The 20,635-nt window shown below is 46.3% G+C and overlaps 1 protein-coding gene and 1 pseudogene across 5 annotated transcripts in view; both read right to left on the reverse strand.

Annotated features, from left to right (window-relative positions):
• LOC134969577 (fatty acyl-CoA hydrolase precursor, medium chain-like) overlaps nucleotides 1-20,635 on the reverse strand; it is a 131,164-nt gene that overhangs the window by 40,936 nt on the left and 69,593 nt on the right. For 4 of the 5 annotated variants that reach the window (XM_063945623.1, XM_063945622.1, XM_063945626.1 and 1 more), the window contains 4 exons: nucleotides 12,342-12,480; nucleotides 9,037-9,170; nucleotides 7,618-7,771; nucleotides 5,345-5,458 (listed from right to left, as the gene is read on the reverse strand). In XM_063945623.1, coding sequence (XP_063801693.1) covers nucleotides 5,345-5,458; nucleotides 7,618-7,771; nucleotides 9,037-9,170; nucleotides 12,342-12,480 — 541 coding nt within the window. The remainder of the gene's footprint in view (nucleotides 1-5,344; nucleotides 5,459-7,617; nucleotides 7,772-9,036; nucleotides 9,171-12,341; nucleotides 12,481-20,635) is intronic. The other variant, XM_063945624.1, reaches the window with a different exon arrangement.
• On the reverse strand, nucleotides 18,954-19,072 carry LOC134970546 (5S ribosomal RNA; annotated as a pseudogene).

The following is a 20,635-nucleotide window of genomic DNA, read 5'->3' on the forward strand; positions in this document are numbered from 1 at the left end:
GTGGGATCTCAACGTAGTTCTGGGATTCCTCAAATCACATTTTAAACCGCTCAAATCTGTGGATTTGAAATATCTCACATGAAAAGTGACCATGCTGTTGGCCCTGGCCTCGGCCAGGCGAGTGTCAGAATTGGTGGCTTTGTCTCACAAAAGCCCATATCTGATTGTCCATTCGGACAGGGCAGAGCTGCGGACTCGTCCCCAGTTTCTCCCTAATGTGGTGTCAGCGTTTCACCTGAACCAGCTTATTGTGGTACCTGCGGCTACTAGGGACTTGGAGGACTCCAAGTTGCTAGATGTTGTCAGGGCCCTGAAAATATAGTTTCCAGGACGGCTGGAGTCAGGAAAACTGACTTGCTGTTATCCTGTATGCACCCAACAAACTGGGTGCTCTTGCTTCTAAGCAGACGATTGCTAGTTGGATGTGTAGTACAATTCAGCTTGCACATTCTGTGGCAGGCCTGCCACAGCCAAAATATGTAAATGCCCATTTCACAAGGAAGGTGGGCTCATCTTGGGCGGCTGCCCGAGGGGTCTTTACAACTTTGCCGAGCTGCTACTTGGTCAGTGGCAAACACGTTTGCAAAATTCTACAAATTTGATACCCTGGCTGAGGAGGACCTGGAGTTCTCTCATTCGGTGCTGCAGAGTCATCCGCACTCTCCCGCCCGTTTGGGAGCTTTGGTATAATCCCCATGGTCCTGACGGAGTCCCAGCATCCACTAGGACGTCAGAGAAAATAAGAATTTACTTACCGATAATTCTATTTCTCGTAGTCCGTAGTGGATGCTGGGCGCCCATCCCAAGTGCGGATTGTCTGCAATACTTGTACATAGTTCTTGTTACAAAAATCGGGTTATTATTGTTGTGAGCCATCTTTTCAGAGGCTCCGCTGTTATCATGCTGTTAACTGGGTTCAGATCACAGGTTGTACAGTGTGATTGGTGTGGCTGGTATGAGTCTTACCCGGGATTCAAAATCCTTCCTTATTGTGTACGCTCGTCCGGGCACAGTATCCTAACTGAGGCTTGGAGGAGGGTCATAGGGGGAGGAGCCAGTGCACACCACCTGATCCTAAAGCTTTTACTTTTGTGCCCTGTCTCCTGCGGAGCCGCTATTCCCCATGGTCCTGACGGAGTCCCAGCATCCACTACGGACTACGAGAAATAGAATTATCGGTAAGTAAATTCTTATTTTCTTAGGTTTCAATGGAATACAAACTAGATAGTCCCACCTTTCAGGAGGTACTGGGGACACCTTTCAGGAGGTACTGGGGACTTGGGGAACAGAGTTCAGGAGCCGCAGCGATCCACCGATGAAAGTATAAAACTGCATACCAGGCGTGTGGAGCTGGAGCAGGGACCAGCTGCTGGAAGGCTGATATCTCTGTTTCTGGGCATAGTAGAGACAAGCTACCAGTATCCACTGAAAGGGAAGAGTCACAGCTTTTGGAGTCTACCCTCAGAAAAACTCTAATACCCCTTAGCTCTTAGCTCTTAGAAACACAGGTAAATGTGCGGGGGCGCGCATTTACCCGGGTTTTTCCCTAGTGGAAAAGGGTCCCTCTGCAAATTCCCAGATCAAGTGATCCGGGAATCCTACCCGGGTAGCTAGCCGGGTTGAACACTTGTTCAACCCGGCTAGCTGTCTAGTGTGAACGGGAGCCGTGTCGAGGCGGCACGGCTCCTGTTCACAGTGTGTGGAAGGGCGGCGCTGGGAGATCATGTGATCTCCCAGCACCGCCCCTGCCGCGTCAGCAGCAGCGTCACCAACCCGGTGATATGCCAGGTTGTGAGCGCCGATGAAAGGGGGCTGTAGCACGGGTCGCAGCCTTGTCAGGCGACACGGCTGCGACCCGTGCTGGCAGTTGAAAAGGGGTATAAGTCAGACAGATCCCGAGATATCTGGATGGGAAGAGCAATTAAAAGGCTCAGATGGAGACCACTGCTTTCAAATCCGACATCTCCGGTTCCCTAGGGACGATTTTCAAAAATCTGGTACCCCTGGAAAAAGGGGACCTTCAGCTATCAGCCTAAGACCCTTATACTCCTGGAGCCCTTGGGTAACTGTCCATTGAGCCCATACGAAAAGGCAACCCTGCCCAGACTTCCCCGCAGCTGTCCTTGAAAGTGGAAGGTTCAGGGACACTGATGACGCGATTCACGCTGAATTGCGTCATCGTAGCCCCGCACCCTGCTATTCAATGCTGGTAATCTGGGCATTAAATAGCTGGGGCAGGGCTACAATGATGCAATCGCGTGTTCATGCCTTCATGTCCATGCCTTCACTCCGCCCACACCCACTATTATACCGACCTCACTGCACCCTCTCGCATGGGGCAGCCAGAAAGTCGGTAAGCATGGGTATTTAAGCTCGTAGAAAGGTAAAATTGTGAGAGATAAAGTACTAGCCAATCAGCTTCTGTTTTACATTTTACAATGACAGTTGTGATCTGATTGGTTGGTACTTTAACTCTCAAAAATGTTTCTCGTTTTGATAAATAAAATTTTTATTTTTATTTTTATTAACAATACATTGGGGAGGGGAAGATGGAGATGTTATTGCAACAACGGCAGACAGTTCTTAGACCTTGAGCCTTTACATCTAGAGCACACAGGGCAGGTACAGGCTGATTGCAAATCACAAATGCAGAAATGTGTACATAACTATTGCTTAGTGCATGCATTGTCACCTTCACTGGAACATGAAGGGTCCAGCTTCAGTGGTAGGTGTTCACAGTTACGATGAGTGGCCAGCCACTGGATGACGTGTGGTCAGCCCCCACAGATACATTTAGCTAAGCAGTACAGAGGAGAATAGGATCACTTTATAAAGGAGTCATGTATCAGGGCCACCCACTCTGATTGACAGGATAGTTAAGCTTGGTTTAATTTTCATAGAAGTAAACCAAACACCCAAGTTCATCTATGATCCTGCTCCCCCAAGTTATTGACCCCTAGAGGAGAATGAGGGGCCCTCAGGCAGTAGGACCCACTGGGAATGTCCCTGTACACCAGTGGACCAGTCCAACCATGAGCGCAGGTATACACAGGCTAGTGTAAAAGGAGATGCATATGAATGTACTGCCCCAGCTCTCTATAAACAACACATCCTCCATCTTATGTGGTATAGCCACCGGCTAAGAAAATTTGTGGGGCAGTCATGTGACATCTTATATATGCAATGAATTGGTCTGTTTGTTTGTCCGCTTATGCATTCGGACATCCTTGGACCTATTGGGGCGACACCAATGTGAAGTGGTCCAGTTTCATCTTGACCAGATTTTAGGTGGGTTAGTGTCCCAGTCGGACCTCCCGTTGGTGTACGGTGGGCAGCACTTTGACACAGGAAGCCTGTTCTGGGCCTTCCACTGGATGGTTTTGGATAAAAGCTTTAATGAACTGTAATAACTGACAGAAATAACCATAATTCAATTAACTAAGTTGACAGAAATGGAGGTGGGAAGACAAAAAATGTTGTGTACCCAAAGGCCTCGGAATAGCAACATTGATAACAGAAGGAAAACTTTAAACCCATCTTGCAATGTAAAAGTTGTTATAAAACTGAACAGAGGAAAGCTGGGGATCAGGGCTACTGACAACACCCCAAAAATTACACTGGGCAGCTGCCTCATGGGTGTGTTGGGAGAGCTGCTAATTATTTTTAAACTGTTGACTGTTCCATCCAACTCATTGTAGGAAAAAACTGTGTTCCCTAATGCACACCGAGTGAAAAATATTACTACATAATAGTCAGATAATACGGAGATCTTAGTTGCGTATAACTGCAGATATAGGGTTAAGCCCCCAGGCCGATCGACAAGGCTTCTCCGTCACTGGGGGTCCCTAATACTAGGTATGGGTCCGGGGTGCAGGACCCCACGATGTTGGCACAGGTCGGCCACCCCAGGTCAGCACACAGGTGAGAATTAATAGGGGTTAATAAGAAGCACAGAAGTGCTATGTAAGTGGTGTGATTAAAATAATATATACAAAGTGACAGGGAAAATCATAAGTGTTAATAAAGTGTTAGGGTGTGCCGACCTGAAGCAGCCCAGCCATACCGATACAGGGGCCACCGCACCCCACACCCACCCCATGAATAATTACAAATATGTCTGGGTTAAATTCCCAGTGTAAGGCCACATGGTAATGGCTCCTATAGCATCTGAGAGCCAGCTTACCTGGGGATACCCCTGGCTTCCCCTATGGCACTCGGGACCCATACCTAGTATTAGGGACCCCCAGTGACGGAGAAGCCTTGTCGATCGGCCTGGGGGCTTAACCCTATATCTGCAGATATACGCAACTAAGATCTCTGTATTATCTGACTATTATGTAGTAATATTTTTCACTCGGTGTGCATTAGGGAACACAGTTTTTTCCTACACAGAATTACCCCTCCCTTTTAGCACCTGAGTGACATTACAATCTGATTGAGCAGCTTTCCATTTTGTGTATTGTATTTAGAGAGGTATAGATGGGTCAGCATTAGGAGGGATTGCTGACTCCCGAGTGCCATAGGGGAAGCCAGGGGTATCCCCAGGTAAGCTGGCTCTCAGATGCTGTAGGAGCCATTACCATGTGGCCTTACACTGGGAATTTAACCCAGACATATTTGTAATTATTCATGGGGTGGGTGTGGGGTGCGGTGGCCCCTGTGTCGGTATGGCTGGGCTGCTTCAGGTCGGCACTCCCTAACACTTTATTAACACTTTTGATTTTTCCTATCACTTTGTATATATTATTTTAATCACACCACTTACATAGCACTTCTGTGCTTCTTATTAACCCCTATTAATTTTCACCTGTGTGCTGACCTGGGGTGGCCGACCTGTGCCGACATCGTGGGGTCCTGCACCCCGGACCCATACCTAGTATTAGGGACCCCCAGTGACGCAGAAGCCTTGTCGATCGGCCTGGGGGCTTAACCCCATATCTGCAGATATACGCAACTAAGATCTCCGTATTATCTGACTATTATTATGTAGTAATATTTTTCACTCGGTGTGCATTAGGGAACACCGTTTTTTTCCTACACAGAATTACCCCTCCCCTTTTAGCACCTGAGTGACATTACAATCTGATTGAGCAGCTTTCCATTTTGTCCATCCAACTCATTGGTCAACTTAATAACTGGGAAATTTAAACCCGGGCAATGCCGGATACTTCATCTAGTTATGAATAACGATCTTCATCTTTTTTCCTGGCCTTCTCACAAGACAATTTTATCACTTTAAACACACATGAGGACACACTGGCTTCTATCTAAGTGACTGTGGGATTAGTACCGTGGATGTTACAGTGCACCACATGATTAATAAGACATAGAAAGGAGTACTCACATTTCTATAGAAAATGAGATCTTCATCCTTGCTGGCCACTAAAACAGACATGGTCATGGCCCCACTCTCAGCGATGGCTCTGTGGAACAGACCCTTAGATAGAGGCGACAGCACCTAGGAGGAGAGACAGGAATGATTATGTGTCACACGTATGATCAGAGGGCCAGGATGGAATACTGACATACTGTACAGCCCTATACCCATGGATATGGGAAAGGACCTGGTGCTTTCAACACAGGGGAGCCACATTTTGTTTTGTGGACCAATGCCCCCAGTAAATTCAGTCCTATGCTGACCAAGCTGGAGATGGTTAATATCATGACTATGGGACCTGACTACCTTTGTTATAACATCACCAGCCCAGGCGGTCATTGCCTAAAGGTACTTGAGGCCAGAGGCGTCACTTGGTGTGGGGACACCTGGTGCGCACAATGTCGCCACCCAAAAGTGGGCAAGTGGTGTGGCCTCACAAACACCCACTGTTTTCATCATTCCCGGGGCATGCCCAGTATTCCCTGAGATTCTGTCTGCACTGCCAGCTCGTCCTCAATGACAGGAACCGGGCACTGCAGATAATCCCACAGTGCAGCCCCCACCTCCCTATCATTGTGAAGGAGACACAATTTTGGTGTCACCCCCTTCAAGGATGACACCTGGGTGTGGTTCGCGCTCCACATAGTGACACCTCTGCTTCAGGCATTTGGGGTTCCCCATGGCATTTACCTACCATATCTTGCTGCCAAGGAAGGCCCTGACCAATTTGGTGCCTTAGCCAACGTCTTGTCCGGATGTTCCCGGGCAACAGACCGGCATCTGACCGCATCCGTGTGTACAGTACTCAGGCTACATGTACCCACCCCCCTTCATCCCCATAGGAGCCAATCTGCATTCCCGTACATGTGTGCTGCCTCTCTTTCTGGATAATTCAAAGTTGTGCGCCCTTTTGTGAACATGCGCAATACAAATTCACACATTTTACACTAGGCAAATTGGCGCACTACTGACTCTGCAGTAACCCCAGTGTCTTGTAGTAACATTGGTGGTCATTCCGAGTTGTTTGCTCGTTATTTTTCTTTCGCAACGGAGTATTAGTCGCTAATGCGCATGCGCAATGTCCGCAGTGCGACTGCACCAAGTAAATTTGCTACGCAGTTAGGTATTTTACTCACGGCATTACGAGGTTTTTTCTTCGTTCTGGTGATCGTAATGTGCTTGACAGGAAGTGGGTGTTTCTGGGTGGAAACTGACCGTTTTATAGGTGTGTGTGAAAAAACGCTACCGTTTCTGGGAAAAACGCGGGAGTGGCTGGAGAAACGGAGGAGTGTCTGGGCGAACGCTGGGTGTGTTTGTGACGTCAAACCAGGAACGACAAGCACTGAACTGATCGCAGATGCCGAGTAAGTCTGGAGCTACTCAGAAACTGCTAAGAAGTGTCTATTCGCAATTTTGAGAATCTTTCGTTCGCAATTTTACTATGCTAAGATTCACTCCCAGTAGGCGGCGGCTTAGCGTGTGCAAAGCTGCTAAAAGCAGCTTGCGAGTGAACAACTCGGAATGAGGGCCATTGTTATTACTGTAAAGTGGTTTGTGTGCAAATCACCACAGGACTCTGGAGAACTGCAGAAGTATAACTTTACTAGCTGCAAGTCATGCAGAACAATGGCTGCAGAAGCACTTCCTATATAGCAAACACTTCTTCTTGTATAACAAACATTTCCTATATATATATATATATCAACAATCACGATGTGGATTTTCTAAATACTAGTATTTACATTTAAAACATAATACTAAAAAAATCCAAATGATGATGTAATTTGCACTTTTGTGGCAGGTTCTTGCGATTTGTGGATGGATTTTGCGCTGTAGCTTAGCATATGTAATTACATGCGATTAAGACTGGTGCGCAGATAGCGATGGTGCGCTATTTTAGTAAGCAGACAGACTGCGGCGGTAACCTCTGAATACAGACAGAGACTTATTTCGGAGCACGCAATAGGTCCACATCTGCGGCCAACTCTGAAATCAGTACTTTGTGAAGATGCAGCAAGAAAATTCACGCAATTTACACTAGGCAAACTGGCGCAGTGCTCATGCTGCAGTCGCCCCAATGCATTTCATACAATAACATTGTTAAAAAAAAACAAAGATTTAATTTGATGATGTAATTTGCAATGTTTCTTTAACGCAACTTTTAAACGTTATTATTTTTCTTTTTACCGATCTTTACCAAGGAGCCCCATTTAATATACTGTATAATAGATAGGACTCACATGAGCTGAGACGCTTGCTCCACCGGCTGATTCACCGAATATAGTGACAGACTGAGGGTCACCCCCGAAATCTGCAATGTTTTCCTGTATCCACTGGAGGGCGGCAACTTGGTCGAGTAGTCCATAATTGCCGTGTAATTGGCCGTCCCCTGTGCTGACACACAGAATGACACAGTATATTTACAAGCGCAGATGGACAAATAGAAGACGTGTGGCATTGTGAGACCACAAAACTTACAATGAGTTGCCCTATGTATAGTGTTAGTACTGAAGCATTCATAAATACACTCAATTGCATTCCATGATAGTAGTCCAGCCTCTTGGATCTCAAACACGGGTGTGGATCATAGGGTTGACAGTAACTAGGTCGACAGTCATTAGGTCGACCACTATTGGTCAACAGTGACTAGGTCGACACCTGAAATAAGTCGACACGGTCATTAGGGGGGCAACATGGAAAAGGTCGACATGGACAAAGGTTGACATGAGGTTTTTTTATATATTTTTGGTGTCGTTTTCTTTGTAAAGTGACGGGAACCCCAATTAGTGCACCATGTGCCTTGCTTAGCTACCGCCGGCTCGGCACAGGTTACTATTCCCAATAGTAGTCCAATAGTAGTCCACGTGGATCGCAAAGTATGTAAAAGTAAAAAAATAATAATAATTTAAATGCATGTCGACCTTTTCATGTGTTGACCTTTGCCATGTCGACCTAATGCCTGTTGACCAATACTGGTCGACCTAATGAGTGTCGACCTAATTGCTGATGACCTAAAGACCTGATACCCCACCACTAGGACCCCCCTGTCACAAATTGTGCCACTACTCAGTGGGAGACTGGGCCACGAATCACAGTACCATGACCTCTCAACTCCCGGTTCTACATAATCCTGGAGGAGAGAATTTGAAAGCAGTCAGGATGGTTTCTCTTATGCGTAAATGGGAGACTGATTTAGGTTTTCTCCAAGATGATCACTGGCCTCAGAACTTGGCTTGGGACATCTCTGGTAAAGATCCCCGTGTTTCCAATGTCAACAACTTCATTATTTTATCTTTCAGAGATCTTTCCGTACTCCTGTTGCTCTTACCAGGATAGTTGCTACTAGTCCTTCCACTAATTATCCTAAATGCCAGGCTCTGGGTGTGACTTTTAGCTTTATTCTTTGGGCTTGCCCTGGGGTTCAAGATGTTTGGTTTAAGTTTGGTTTGATATTCTTGGCCATCCTGACAGTGTGCCATGTCTAAGTTGGGATGAAGCATTTTAAGCAAAGGGCAGATACCATAAAGGGATCCGGTCGGAATACCGACGCCGAGGAGGCTGACTGCAGTGCATAGAGAAATATCTACCCTCACAATCACAATTCAATATTAAAGTACTGCTGCATGATGTAGCATACAACACAATGATGGTAATTGTACCCGAGGAAGCCCAGGATTCCCAGCCTGTACTGTATAGACACAAATACGACATCTTCATAGGAGCTGAGCGCAGACCCATCATACATGCTGGCTAATCCGGTCATTAATCCTCCGCCGTGTATGAAGACCATCACCTGGGTAAAGCAGAAGAGTGTATGGGCCCAATTATACTTTATAAACAGCTGCAACAATTCCCATATAATCTGTAATTATAGTGACATCACACGTCTAGCCTTAAGGTAGAACTGATCATGAGAAATGATCTTAATATGCTGCAAAGGATAAAAATCTGCACTATTATTATATTACACTTCCGTAAATGTATATAAACATGGAGTGTAATATGCATATACAGTAAGTTGTTGTTGTCCCCCCTCCCAGACACACTCCACCACATTATCTGTAATACATACTTGGTAACTTTTGAAAAGTAGTTTCAGGGAGATTATAGTTGGAACTTGGTAATAGAATGTGTTGCCCCTTTAAGAGGGCATGTCTCGCTCCACCCAAAGGGTGTGTCTAGCTCCACCTATGGGCGTATTTATTGCCACTCAGTAAATAGAACAATTGTACGTTATACTGATTATTTTTAATGTTAAAGCTTTAATGACGTATGGTTCCAAGAATGTACCTGTCATGATGAATTCATGGCTGACTAAGAGGGGAGCTATACTAAGCCTTGGAAAGTGATTAAGTGGCGAGAGATAAAGGGGCAGATGTATTAACCTGGAGAAGGCATAAGGAAGTGATAAACCAGTGATATGTTGCAAGGTGATAAAGGCACCAGCCAATTAGCTCCAATGTGTAAATTAACAGTTAGGATCTGATTGGCTGGTGTGTTTATCAACTTGCACATATCACTGGTTTATCACTTCCTTATGCCTTCTGCGGGTTAATACATCTGCCCCAAAGTACCAGCAGATCAGCCCCTAACTGTATTACAGGCTGTGTTTGAAAAATTGTCATTTAGGAGCTGATTGGTAGTTTATCTCTCTACTATCAGAAGCAGGCCCGACAATAGGGGGGGACAAAGGGAATACTTGTACTGGGCCCCAAGATTCCGAGAGGCCCCAGACCCTCAGGAATCTCCTGTGTCCTGTATCCCCTTTCCTGTGGGTGCCACGGTTATTAGCAGAAGAGCCAGCTGGCCACCGGTGGACAACAGTAGCAAAATAAAAAGTTTATTTTGGGCTGACTCACGCTCGTGACGCCATGATGTTGCGCTGGGACAGCACAGCCGACAAGCTGACCGAGCCGCCAGTCTGTCCGAGAACTGAGCATGGAGCAGCAGGAGGTAAGTGTGTGGCTGAAAGACACGGGGGGGCTGAGAACACATTGCCAGACTGAGAGACAGGAGGAGGTTAAGAGACACAGGGGGAGACTGAAAGTAATGAGAGACACAGGGGCAGGCTGAGATGTACAAGGGGGCAGATGGGGAGACTGAGAAGAAACATGGGGATGGGGAGGCTGTGAGACATGGGGGTGTTGCTGAGAGACATGGGGGAGCTGAGAAGTGGGGAGAGAGACAGGGGAGGCTGAGAGAAACGGGGAGGGGGGATGAGGAGGCTGAGAAACATAGTAAGGGTCGGGGGGAGAGGATGAGAGACAAAGGTGAAATGAGTGCTTGGCTGGAGATGGAGAGACATGGGGGGGTGAGGCTAGAGACACAGGGATGGAGCTAGAGAGGCACAGGCGAAGATGAGGCTGGAGCGATTTGGGTGAGGTGTGAAGGTAGAGAACAAGGGGTGAGGCTGGACAGAGATGGGGGATGAGCCAATTGCCAACTGACCTGTACCTACCGGGGAGGGATGGGGGCCCCAAAAACATTAGTGTACTAGGCCCCAAGATTTCAGTTGCTGACCCTGATCAGAAGAAAGTCAGAGCCAAGCCTTGCTGTCACCACCATGAGAGATTTTTATTTCTTCTCTCTTTCAAAAACCCCATGCAAGTCTTGATTCAACAGGACTGGCTGTAAGACAGTACCCAGGGTTGCCGAAATTCCTGCTTCTCCCTGTGGGAGAGGGCAGCCAGCTCTGTGCTGCTGGGGGTGGGGCGGACTTGATCCAGCATGGGAGAATGTTGTGGGTGTGGCTCAGTTCAAGAGGCAGCACAGGGGGCGTGGTGTTCACAGTCGCTTCACCGTGGCCACGCCGCTGCTACAAAGAGCATTGTACAGTACGATGATGCAATTCAGCACAAATCACATTATCGGTTCCCCTTGGACCACCCACCTGCACTCTGTAAGTGGGTGGCCAATGGGGTGTGTGGGGATGAGCGAGACTTGCCCACTTTTCAGGGAGGGTGGGAGTGGCACCCGATTTTCGGAAGCCTCGCGGCTGTTCTGGGTGGGTAGGCAAGTATGACAGTGACTTGGTGGAATGTCTGTGAGGTGCAGAGGCTAAGTACAGACAGAGAGTGGGAAGTGGATATGCTTTCTCCCAGGCTCGGACTCCAGAGTCGGTTCTGCTGGGTGAGGCGGCCATCGCTACCCACACAATCTGTGGTAGCTGTCTAATACTGTAAGTATACCAACGTCACGCGTTCAGACCCCACCCTCGTCACATCCAGATTTGTGCATGCGCTGTCCGGAATTCCAATGGGGCAGTGGGGAATCCTGGGTTATAATTAACTTTCTGGGACAGCAGGAGACTCTACGCTGAACCAGGAGTCTCCCGCAGTATGTGGGATTATTGGCAAGTATGCTGTAATGTATTACTCCACCACTCCATTATAGATAAGCTGCATCTGCTCCCAAATATTTAGGACAGTGAGATGCCACACAGCCACATCAGTAGATGCCAGCGAACCAGGATCAGAAGACTGGTGCCAGACAGCAGAGGAACAACACCTGACTGCTATACAGCAACAACTGCTTGGGAGGAAACACCGCTCTGCCGGACCCGGAAAGAATGTTGCGCTTATCAAGCGGTCTTAATCACACCATAAAAGAAAACGGGTAATGTCTTACAACAAGAATATTGCATACATTCACCACTTAGGTAGAGATTTATCAAATCTTGGAGAGAGACAAAATGGAGAAGTTGTTTATGGCATCCAATCAACTTCTGTCATTTTTCTAAAACAGATTGCAAAATGACAATAATAAGATGATTGGTCGCTATGGGCAACTTCACTACTTGTCATCTAAGATTTCATAAATCTCTCCGTTAATATTGACAAAATACAAAGATAACAGGAAAGGTTCATCTGATTACCCCCCTGAAATGTGGCTAGATGTAAGAGAACTGAAAGGCAGCATCGAGATACCTCTGGGGCAACCGGTTATATCACAATACTGTACGTACCGGCAGTGGAGAATTCCTGGCTCTGTCGGTTGGGGTGAAGACGTTCAGGTACAGGCAGTCTTCTGAAAGTGGGGGCAACTCAAATGGAGTTTTGTACATTTTTATCCATTCCTCTACAGAGTCTCTGGGCTGCAAACACCTAATTCATAAAAGATACAACACTATAATGTAAAAGTGATACACACGGTGAGATTCGGGCTAACCCCTAATCTCACTATGCGACAGGGGCTAGGTCCGTATCGCAAGCACATATTGACTGTGCTTGCGATACTGACTATGGGGGTCATTCCGACCCTATCGCTCGCTGCAGTTTGTCGCAGCGCAGCGATCGGGACGGAACCACGCATGCGCCGGTGCCGCAGTGTGCCGGCACATGGCAGTCGTCGCTGCCTAACGATCCCCTCTGAGACAGAGGCGGCCACTGGGCAGGAGCCTTTTTCAAATGCTTGTGACCAACCTTTTGCTTGCCACTGTCTGGTGGCAAAGCATGGGGTGACAAGTATTATAGCCATCCTCATTGACCATACTCCCCCTACTTTGAGGGGTGGCAACAGGGACCGACTGCTCTTGCAGAAAGAGTCTAGGTGGATATTTAGCTTGGGCACACTGTCCCCTGGTGGTCTTAACGAAAACTTAGGATTGCATTGTTTTTAATAAAGTACTTCTAGCTTTGTACTCATGTACGACTTTAGTATATATACTTATCCTCCAGGACAGGGTTGTTATTTACATATATATATATATATATATATATATTCCCTCATACAGTAATAATTACTTGGCTTTGCCATTTAGAAATAGCCAATTATAAGGATTATCATGTTGATTAAAACCGCTATGTAGGTGGTTATTAATAGTTGCTAAACATACAGATGCACTATTACGTTGTTTTATGTATATTTTAAATGTATTGTCTTTTTGTAATTTTGGTTTCACGCAGGCTTCGAAGTTCTGACTGAGCCGGTGGATGTTGTTTTGATGATCACTATGGAAACCTCCCTGCCGCATGGTGCGTCGTGCCGTCATGACCCTGCGACGCGGATGTGAGCTGTGCATGCTGGCGGGCGGCCGCGCCGTGTGGACAGGTGAGCACAGTTAGAGCACTAATGTCTTTGTATGTGTACTGTATAAATGCTTTGTGTGTTGGTTAACATGGTTGTCTGGCCCTGAGGACGGGGAGTTTCCCCGAAATATGTAGGCAATAAAAGGACACTTTTCTTCATACTACTGAAACAGCCTGCTTGAGTGCCGCCGACTACTCTCTACATTATATATACATATTATACATATATATAACATACAGTATCTCCATACATACAGCGCTCCAGTTTCCCTACTCAACTTTTGGCTCCTGCTGCACTGCTGTATGGATGTTCTTTTGCTGTATAACCTTGATAAAGGTCCCGGTGAGGACCGAAACGTTGGACATTACCTGGAAAACTGTGAGATAAAACTTGAAATAAATATTCACTTTTTTGATTTTCAATTTGGAGAGTGCTGTCTTTCCACATAGTGGAGATACTGTATGTTGTACTATGGGCCCCATCCCCTAGGGATAGGACTCTGATTGGCACCCCACCATTTATTTATATGAAGTGAGAGTGCAGAGACCCCCCAATATATATATATATATATATATATATATACACACACACATACATATATATATATATATATATATATATATATATATATATACATACACATACACACACATACATACATACATATATACACACACAAGCTTTTTACTTTCACAAATTGCCTCCAGTGCCGTTCTGTTTGGACCATGTATGTGTATATTATATATTTATTCCATACAATACATTTCCAACATTGACCAGCTTCTTCAAGACCGAACCACCTATCAGCAGCTCCCCCATAACCCCACGGTGGGATTCAAGCGTGACCTGGATAACGTCCTTTTGGAAGCTCATCAAGCAGGACATTTAGATAAAAGAATCTACAACTCATTAATCACCAATTTCCCTATCACTCCTGTGTTGTACACAATCCCCAAACTTCATAAAAATCCAGTGGACCCTCCACCCCGACCAATTATTTCAGCCAGGGGGTCACTCCTTCAGCCAATCTCACAGTTTCTCGACCAGCTGATCCAGCCATATATCATGGAACAACCTACGTTTCTTAAAGATACCACACAACTCCTTAACAAATTGAATTCCATCAAAACAGTACCGACCAACATGTTGTTATGCACCCTAGACGTCAAAAATCTTTACACAGTGATTCCTCACGACAGCGGCCTAGCAACCATGGAACTGTTCTTGTTCCGACACCATTTTGATGCCATTCCTATTCCTTTGTTCCTTTCACTGTTGTCCAAAACTTTAACACAAAATTATTTCATGCATAACGGTCAGTACTTCATTCAAACCACCGGGTGTGCGATGGGGTCCTCAGTGGCCCCATCGTTAGCCAACGTATATATGTTTCAGCGAGAAGTCGAATTCTTTTTTTCATCCACTGAGATAGTGAAGAAAATGGTGCTATATACACGGTATATAGACGACTTGCTGATCCTTTGGTCTGGCACTGAAAAATAATTAATCACCCTCATAGAACACATTAACACAGCTGATTCACTTATCAATTTTACGTATCTGACGAGCACCACAAGCATTAATTACCTGGACGTTACCATTGAGATTAAAGACAACCGCATTCACACCAAATTGTTTTCAAAACCCACAGACCGTAACACGCTTCTGCATCACAGTAGCTGTCATCCTTCTGTATTAATACGTGGATTACCCAGATCACAAATGCTCAGGGCAGCACGCATCTCTAGTGACCGAGCCACTCTAGTCACGACGTTGGATCACATGATCCACAAATTCGCCCATAGAGGCTACAAATTACGGGACCTCATGCGCTCTAGGGACGAAGTACTTAAAATCCCTAGAGAACAATTGCTATACAAAACACCACAACAACCGTTGCAATCTCGTATCCCATTTGTCACTCGTTTTTCGACAGCCAGTAAAGTCATCCCACGCGCCACTAAAGGCCTGTGGCCCATTGTGACGGGCGATAAAGAATTGCCTTGTTTCAAAGGCACCTCTCTTATGCCCAGCTACAAGAGGGGACCCAATCTCAGAGACCTTCTGGTGAAAACCAACATCACCTCAATTCCACATGCCTCTTCTATACAAGTTAAAAAACCAGGGTGCTACCGGTGTGCCTCTTGTACCACATGTAAATATCTAGAAACCGGTCACAGTTTCAATAACCCACATACTGGTCAGCAATATGAAATTAAACACATGCTCACGTGTACGACATCATTCATTGTGTATACCATCATATGCCCATGCGTCTTATCATATGTGGGACAGACCATCAGAAACCTCCGTGACAGGATGGCGTTACACCGATCGGCCATCAAAGCATCGCTTGATGGCAAACCAGTGGACCAACCGCTCGCACGCCACTTCAAACAACAGGGCCATCCGCTATCCAGCCTGCGGTATAAAATCATCGATCCCATTCCGAGCCCAGTGAGAGGAGGCGACCGTCACACAGCATTATCCAAATGTGAATCCAAATGGATTTTTTTACTGGATACCGTGTCACCGAATGGACTAAATGAAAAATTAACTTGGAATGTATTCCTCTAATACTTGCCAACAGATTTGACGGTCCTGGTCCAGATTTTGTTCCCTCCCCTTCCCTTGTTTATGCCTTTCCTCTCCCCCCCCGCTTCCCCTTCCCCTTCTCTTATTCTCCCCCCCCCCCCCCCCAACAAACCCCCCCCCTCCCTCTCCCCGTGATGCCGTGAAGTGACAGATTTGCAATCCAGTTCATTTACCCAGTAACCCCGTTAGTCCAATAACTGATTTATTTTTCAGATGCTATATGATTTGTCTTATATGTTGCCATGGTAACCATTTGGGCTTCTCTCTTTACACTGACTATTCTTCAGCTGATGATAAGTAACTTTTTTAACCTCTATTTAAGTTTTAAATGTCATGCACTTTTATACACTAGTCGCCTTCCTTTGGGTGTCATATGCATGTGTTGTACATGCTCGATGTTCACTGTTTTTAGCTCTCCACAGCACCTTGACCGGTTCTCCCGGCGCCTGTCAGCGCAACCGTTGCTTGGCAACGGACGCGTCACCTATGCGCCGGCCACGTGATGCACCCGGAAGTCCCGCACTCAAACGCCGGGAACACCTGCTCCTGCACATCTCTTAAATAGGTGAGTGATTCACACTTCGGTTTTGGTTCTTTTTCACTCTGTATATTCTCACCGCACATGGGTATACTTACCTGAGGAAAAGGCTTAATGCCTTGAAACGTCGTAAGCCTGCCATGTTTTGTTTTGTTTTTTTATGAACACGATTGCCTTGTTTGCACCATGATTTGAATACAAACGTTTGCTAAGACCTTGGAGTGCCGCCTCTGTTCCTTTGCCGCACACACCTGAGCCACAGGTGGGGAAGGAAATATAACTATATATATATATATATATATATATACACACACACATACATACATACATATATATATATACTAGATGCTTCATCGCGCCCTACGGGCGCTCTTCACACCGTCGGAAGGGGCTACGCCCCCTTAACCCCTGCACGCCTTTCTGGGGTTCAATATATGGAGTATTACCTGCATTCCTAGTTTTGTTAGTGTTTGAATATTGCACAATGATAGGGTGTCCGATGGTGAAGGGGGCGTAGTCCCTTGCAACAGGAAGGGGTTTGGAGAGTGGGGACCGCGGATGGGGAGGGGGTATGAAGGCGCTGTGAGTGGGGTAGGAGCAGGGGTGTCACAGGTGGGGGATGGCAGCTGCAGGGCTGTTGCGGATGGAGGAGGGGTTCCGAAGGCGCTGCAGATGGGGAAGGGGTGGGTGCGGGTGTGCAGTGGATGGGGGAGGTATCCAGGGGGCGCGGTGGGTGGGGGAGGGGTGGATGCGAGGGTAACGTGGGTGGGGGAGTGGCGGGTGCGGTGCTGTTGCGAATGGTGTAGGCGATGCGGATTGGGAAGGGCCTGCTGCGTGGGTGGGGTAGGGGATCCAAAGGTGCAGCGGGCTGGGGAGAGCCAGATGCGGGGTGTGGCGGATGGGGGAGGGGCTGCTGCAGATGGGGGAGGGGTTTGGAAGACACTGCAGGTGGGGTAGGGGGTCCGAAGGCGCAGTGGGTGGGGGTGCCACGGGTGGTGGAGGGGCAGGTGCGGGGGTTTGCGGGGGATGGGGAGGGGTCCAGGGGCGCTGCAGGTGGTGGAGGGGCAGATATCAGTGCACATAGGCCCTCATTCCGAGTCGTTCGCTCGGTAATTTTCATCGCATCGCAGTGAAATTCCGCTTAGTACGCATGCGCAATATTCGCACTGCGACTGCGCCAAGTAATTTTACAATGAAGATAGTATTTTTACTCACGGCTTTTTCTTCGCTCCGGCGATCGTAGTGTGATTGACAGGAAATGGGTGTTACTGGGCGGAAACACGGCGTTTTAGGGGCGTGTGGATAAAAACGCTACCGTTTCCGGAAAAAACGCAGGAGTGGCCGGAGAAACGGGGGAGTGTCTGGGCGAACGCTGGGTGTGTTTATGACGTCAAACCAGGAACGACAAGCACTGAACTGATCGCAGATGCCGAGTAAGTCTGAAGCTACTCTGAAACTGCTAAGAAGTTTGTAATCGCAATATTGCGAATACATCGTTCGCAATTTTAAGAAGCTAAGATACACTCCCAGTAGGCGGCGGCTTAGCGTGAGCAACTCTGCTAAATTTCGCCTTGCGAGCGATCAACTCGGAATGAGGGCCATAGTCTCTGTGGTAGTTTGTGAGGGATGGTGATGGTGTGAGAGGGGTGAAGGCCAGTACACAGACAGGCAGTTAGAGAGCAGGATGAGGGTGACAGGGCATAGTGACGGGGAGTACTTAGCAGATATAGGGGTGGGCTACAGGTGTGATGTCACAGTGTGTGTACCTTTGCTCTCATGTGTGAGGTATGTGAGGTAACCTCCAGGCTGCTGCTGTGAGATGGTGACTGCAGAGGGAGGGAGCTCAGACCCAGCAGCAATGGGTCGTGCTTAGGAGGGAGAAAAAGAAAGCTCTTGTGTGGGCGCACTCTTATAAAAAGATTAACAATGAATTATGACAGAAACATTAAAACGTATGTTTATTAGTCAACTTTAAAATTGAAAGATATTCCCTATGTGATCCTAAATAGAGGTGTACAAATTAGAAAAATATGAGAGAGAAAAATAATTGATATAGATTATCTATATAGCCTTAGAGAGATAAAAATGTTCTGGTCTGTTGAATCACACAAAAAGGATTTTAGAAAGGTTGCAGACACAAGATAGTCTAGCAGCCATTTCACCTGACCAGTACAGATAATCTGTATTGATGAGACCAACCAAGGAGATCAGTGATAGATATTGGAGAGCCGCTTGGATTGGGTTAATACCAATTAATTAGATATTATCCCGTTAAGGAATTTTATTCAAGCAAATTAAGAATGTTAAGATCAGACAACCCTGGACACTAGTAGAAATGAAAGAAAAGAGTTGGAAATAGTACGTAGTGGTGATACTGCTGTTGGTGTCCACCCTTAAAAAAGGGGAATAGTTCGTACTCTACAAAACCGGGTATTCCCAGGGAGTCTCCTCTCAAGGTACTGACCTGGCCCGACGCTGTTTCGCTTCCAAGATCGGACGAGATCGGGCATTAGCAGCGTGGTATGATAGTAGAGAGACTATCTACCAATGAGAGTGCACCTATATAGGAATAATAGGAGGATTTATAGAAAAGATAAGACCAAAAAGGTGTATGGATCTGCTTTCCACGTTAGGCAGGGTAAAAGGGATTGCCACACAGTGGCACCCTTAACCCTGGATCGAGGATGAGAGTCCACAGAATATTAGTAGAGATGAGGAAAGAGTAAGATATAGATAGAGAAAGAGCTAAACGATAAGTTAGAATAAATTGATTTAATCTGCAATCTGAAGGATTAATGAGCTGTAATAAACACAGAGAATCCTAGCTGTATAAATCACATATACCTTTCTGTTTTCATTAACCATTCGTGGGGGCAGTATTGCAGAGGTAATAATTATGACTGTAGTTGGAAAACGATATCCAATTATTTAGTGTACCCCACTGTTTCTCATGCTGAAAAATGGGTGTAATATTGTGAAAATATCTAGTCTGCAAACTAGAGGATAATCTGACTATAATAGGCACAAAAATTCTAGCAGCCTGATATACAGTATAAATCAGAATGTCTAAATAAGGTATGCACTAATGACGAAAATAATAATGTAGACTCCAAAGTCATATATATGCATAAAAGGAGTAAACAATATTCCAGATGTCAGGTATGGAGACAGATGGCAGTAAATACTGCTCCAAGGAAGGTCTCGTCCTGAAATCACAAAAATTCTAACAGCAAGATGTGCAGTATAGATCAGAGTGCCTGAATAGAATAGGTACCAATAGCAAAAAAATATAATAATAAATAATGGAGACTCCAAAGTCATATAAAATTATGAAAAGAAAGGAAATAAATGATACTCAAGATGTCAGGTATGGAGGCAAATGACAGTAAGTACTGCTCCAAGGAAGGTCTGATCATGAAGTCCGTGGAAGGTATGGAGACAGATGACAGTAGGTACTGCTCCAAGGAAGGTCTGGTCGTGAAGTCCGTGGAAAACGCGTTTCGCCCGTCGGGGCTTGTTCACTTCCGGGATCTCACTGTAGAAATAGCAGATGGGGTTTAAAAACCCTGCTGATAGAGGTCGCAGCCAATGAGGTATGAGTGGGGGCGGGAGTATGAATAAATTCGGCGTGACGTCGAATGTGCGGCGTGTCTTGACCAATTGGCGCAGACGGTGCGTCGGTGTGTGGGCGGGGAGAGGCGTTCTGTAGTAAAGGTATCCGGATGTCCGTCAATCCAGGGATTAGGGGAAGATCAGCTGAGTGGAGACTGGCCATCTTAGAAGAGGGATTGCCCTTATGTCTCTTTCGATAATGACTGTTGCATATAATGTTTTCAATAAAATATTAATTATTGAGGGTCCGATTATTGCTGAATGGGGAATGAAAATGCTGTGCTGCGGACAGGGGGTTGCCGGCTGGAAGCTACTACCATAGGAGACGGAGGAGTTACTTATTGGTGATTAGGGGCGAATGCAAAGCGCCTCTGCCAGTAAAAACATAACTATATATAAATAGGAGGAAACTATAGATTATTGTCAGGGGAGTGTGTCCTTGTAATACCTGAATGTTATCCGATAACAGGAAGGAGATCACGGGA

This window comes from Pseudophryne corroboree, chromosome 11 (assembly GCF_028390025.1).
Source record: "Pseudophryne corroboree isolate aPseCor3 chromosome 11, aPseCor3.hap2, whole genome shotgun sequence".
NCBI lineage: Eukaryota > Metazoa > Chordata > Amphibia > Anura > Myobatrachidae > Pseudophryne > Pseudophryne corroboree.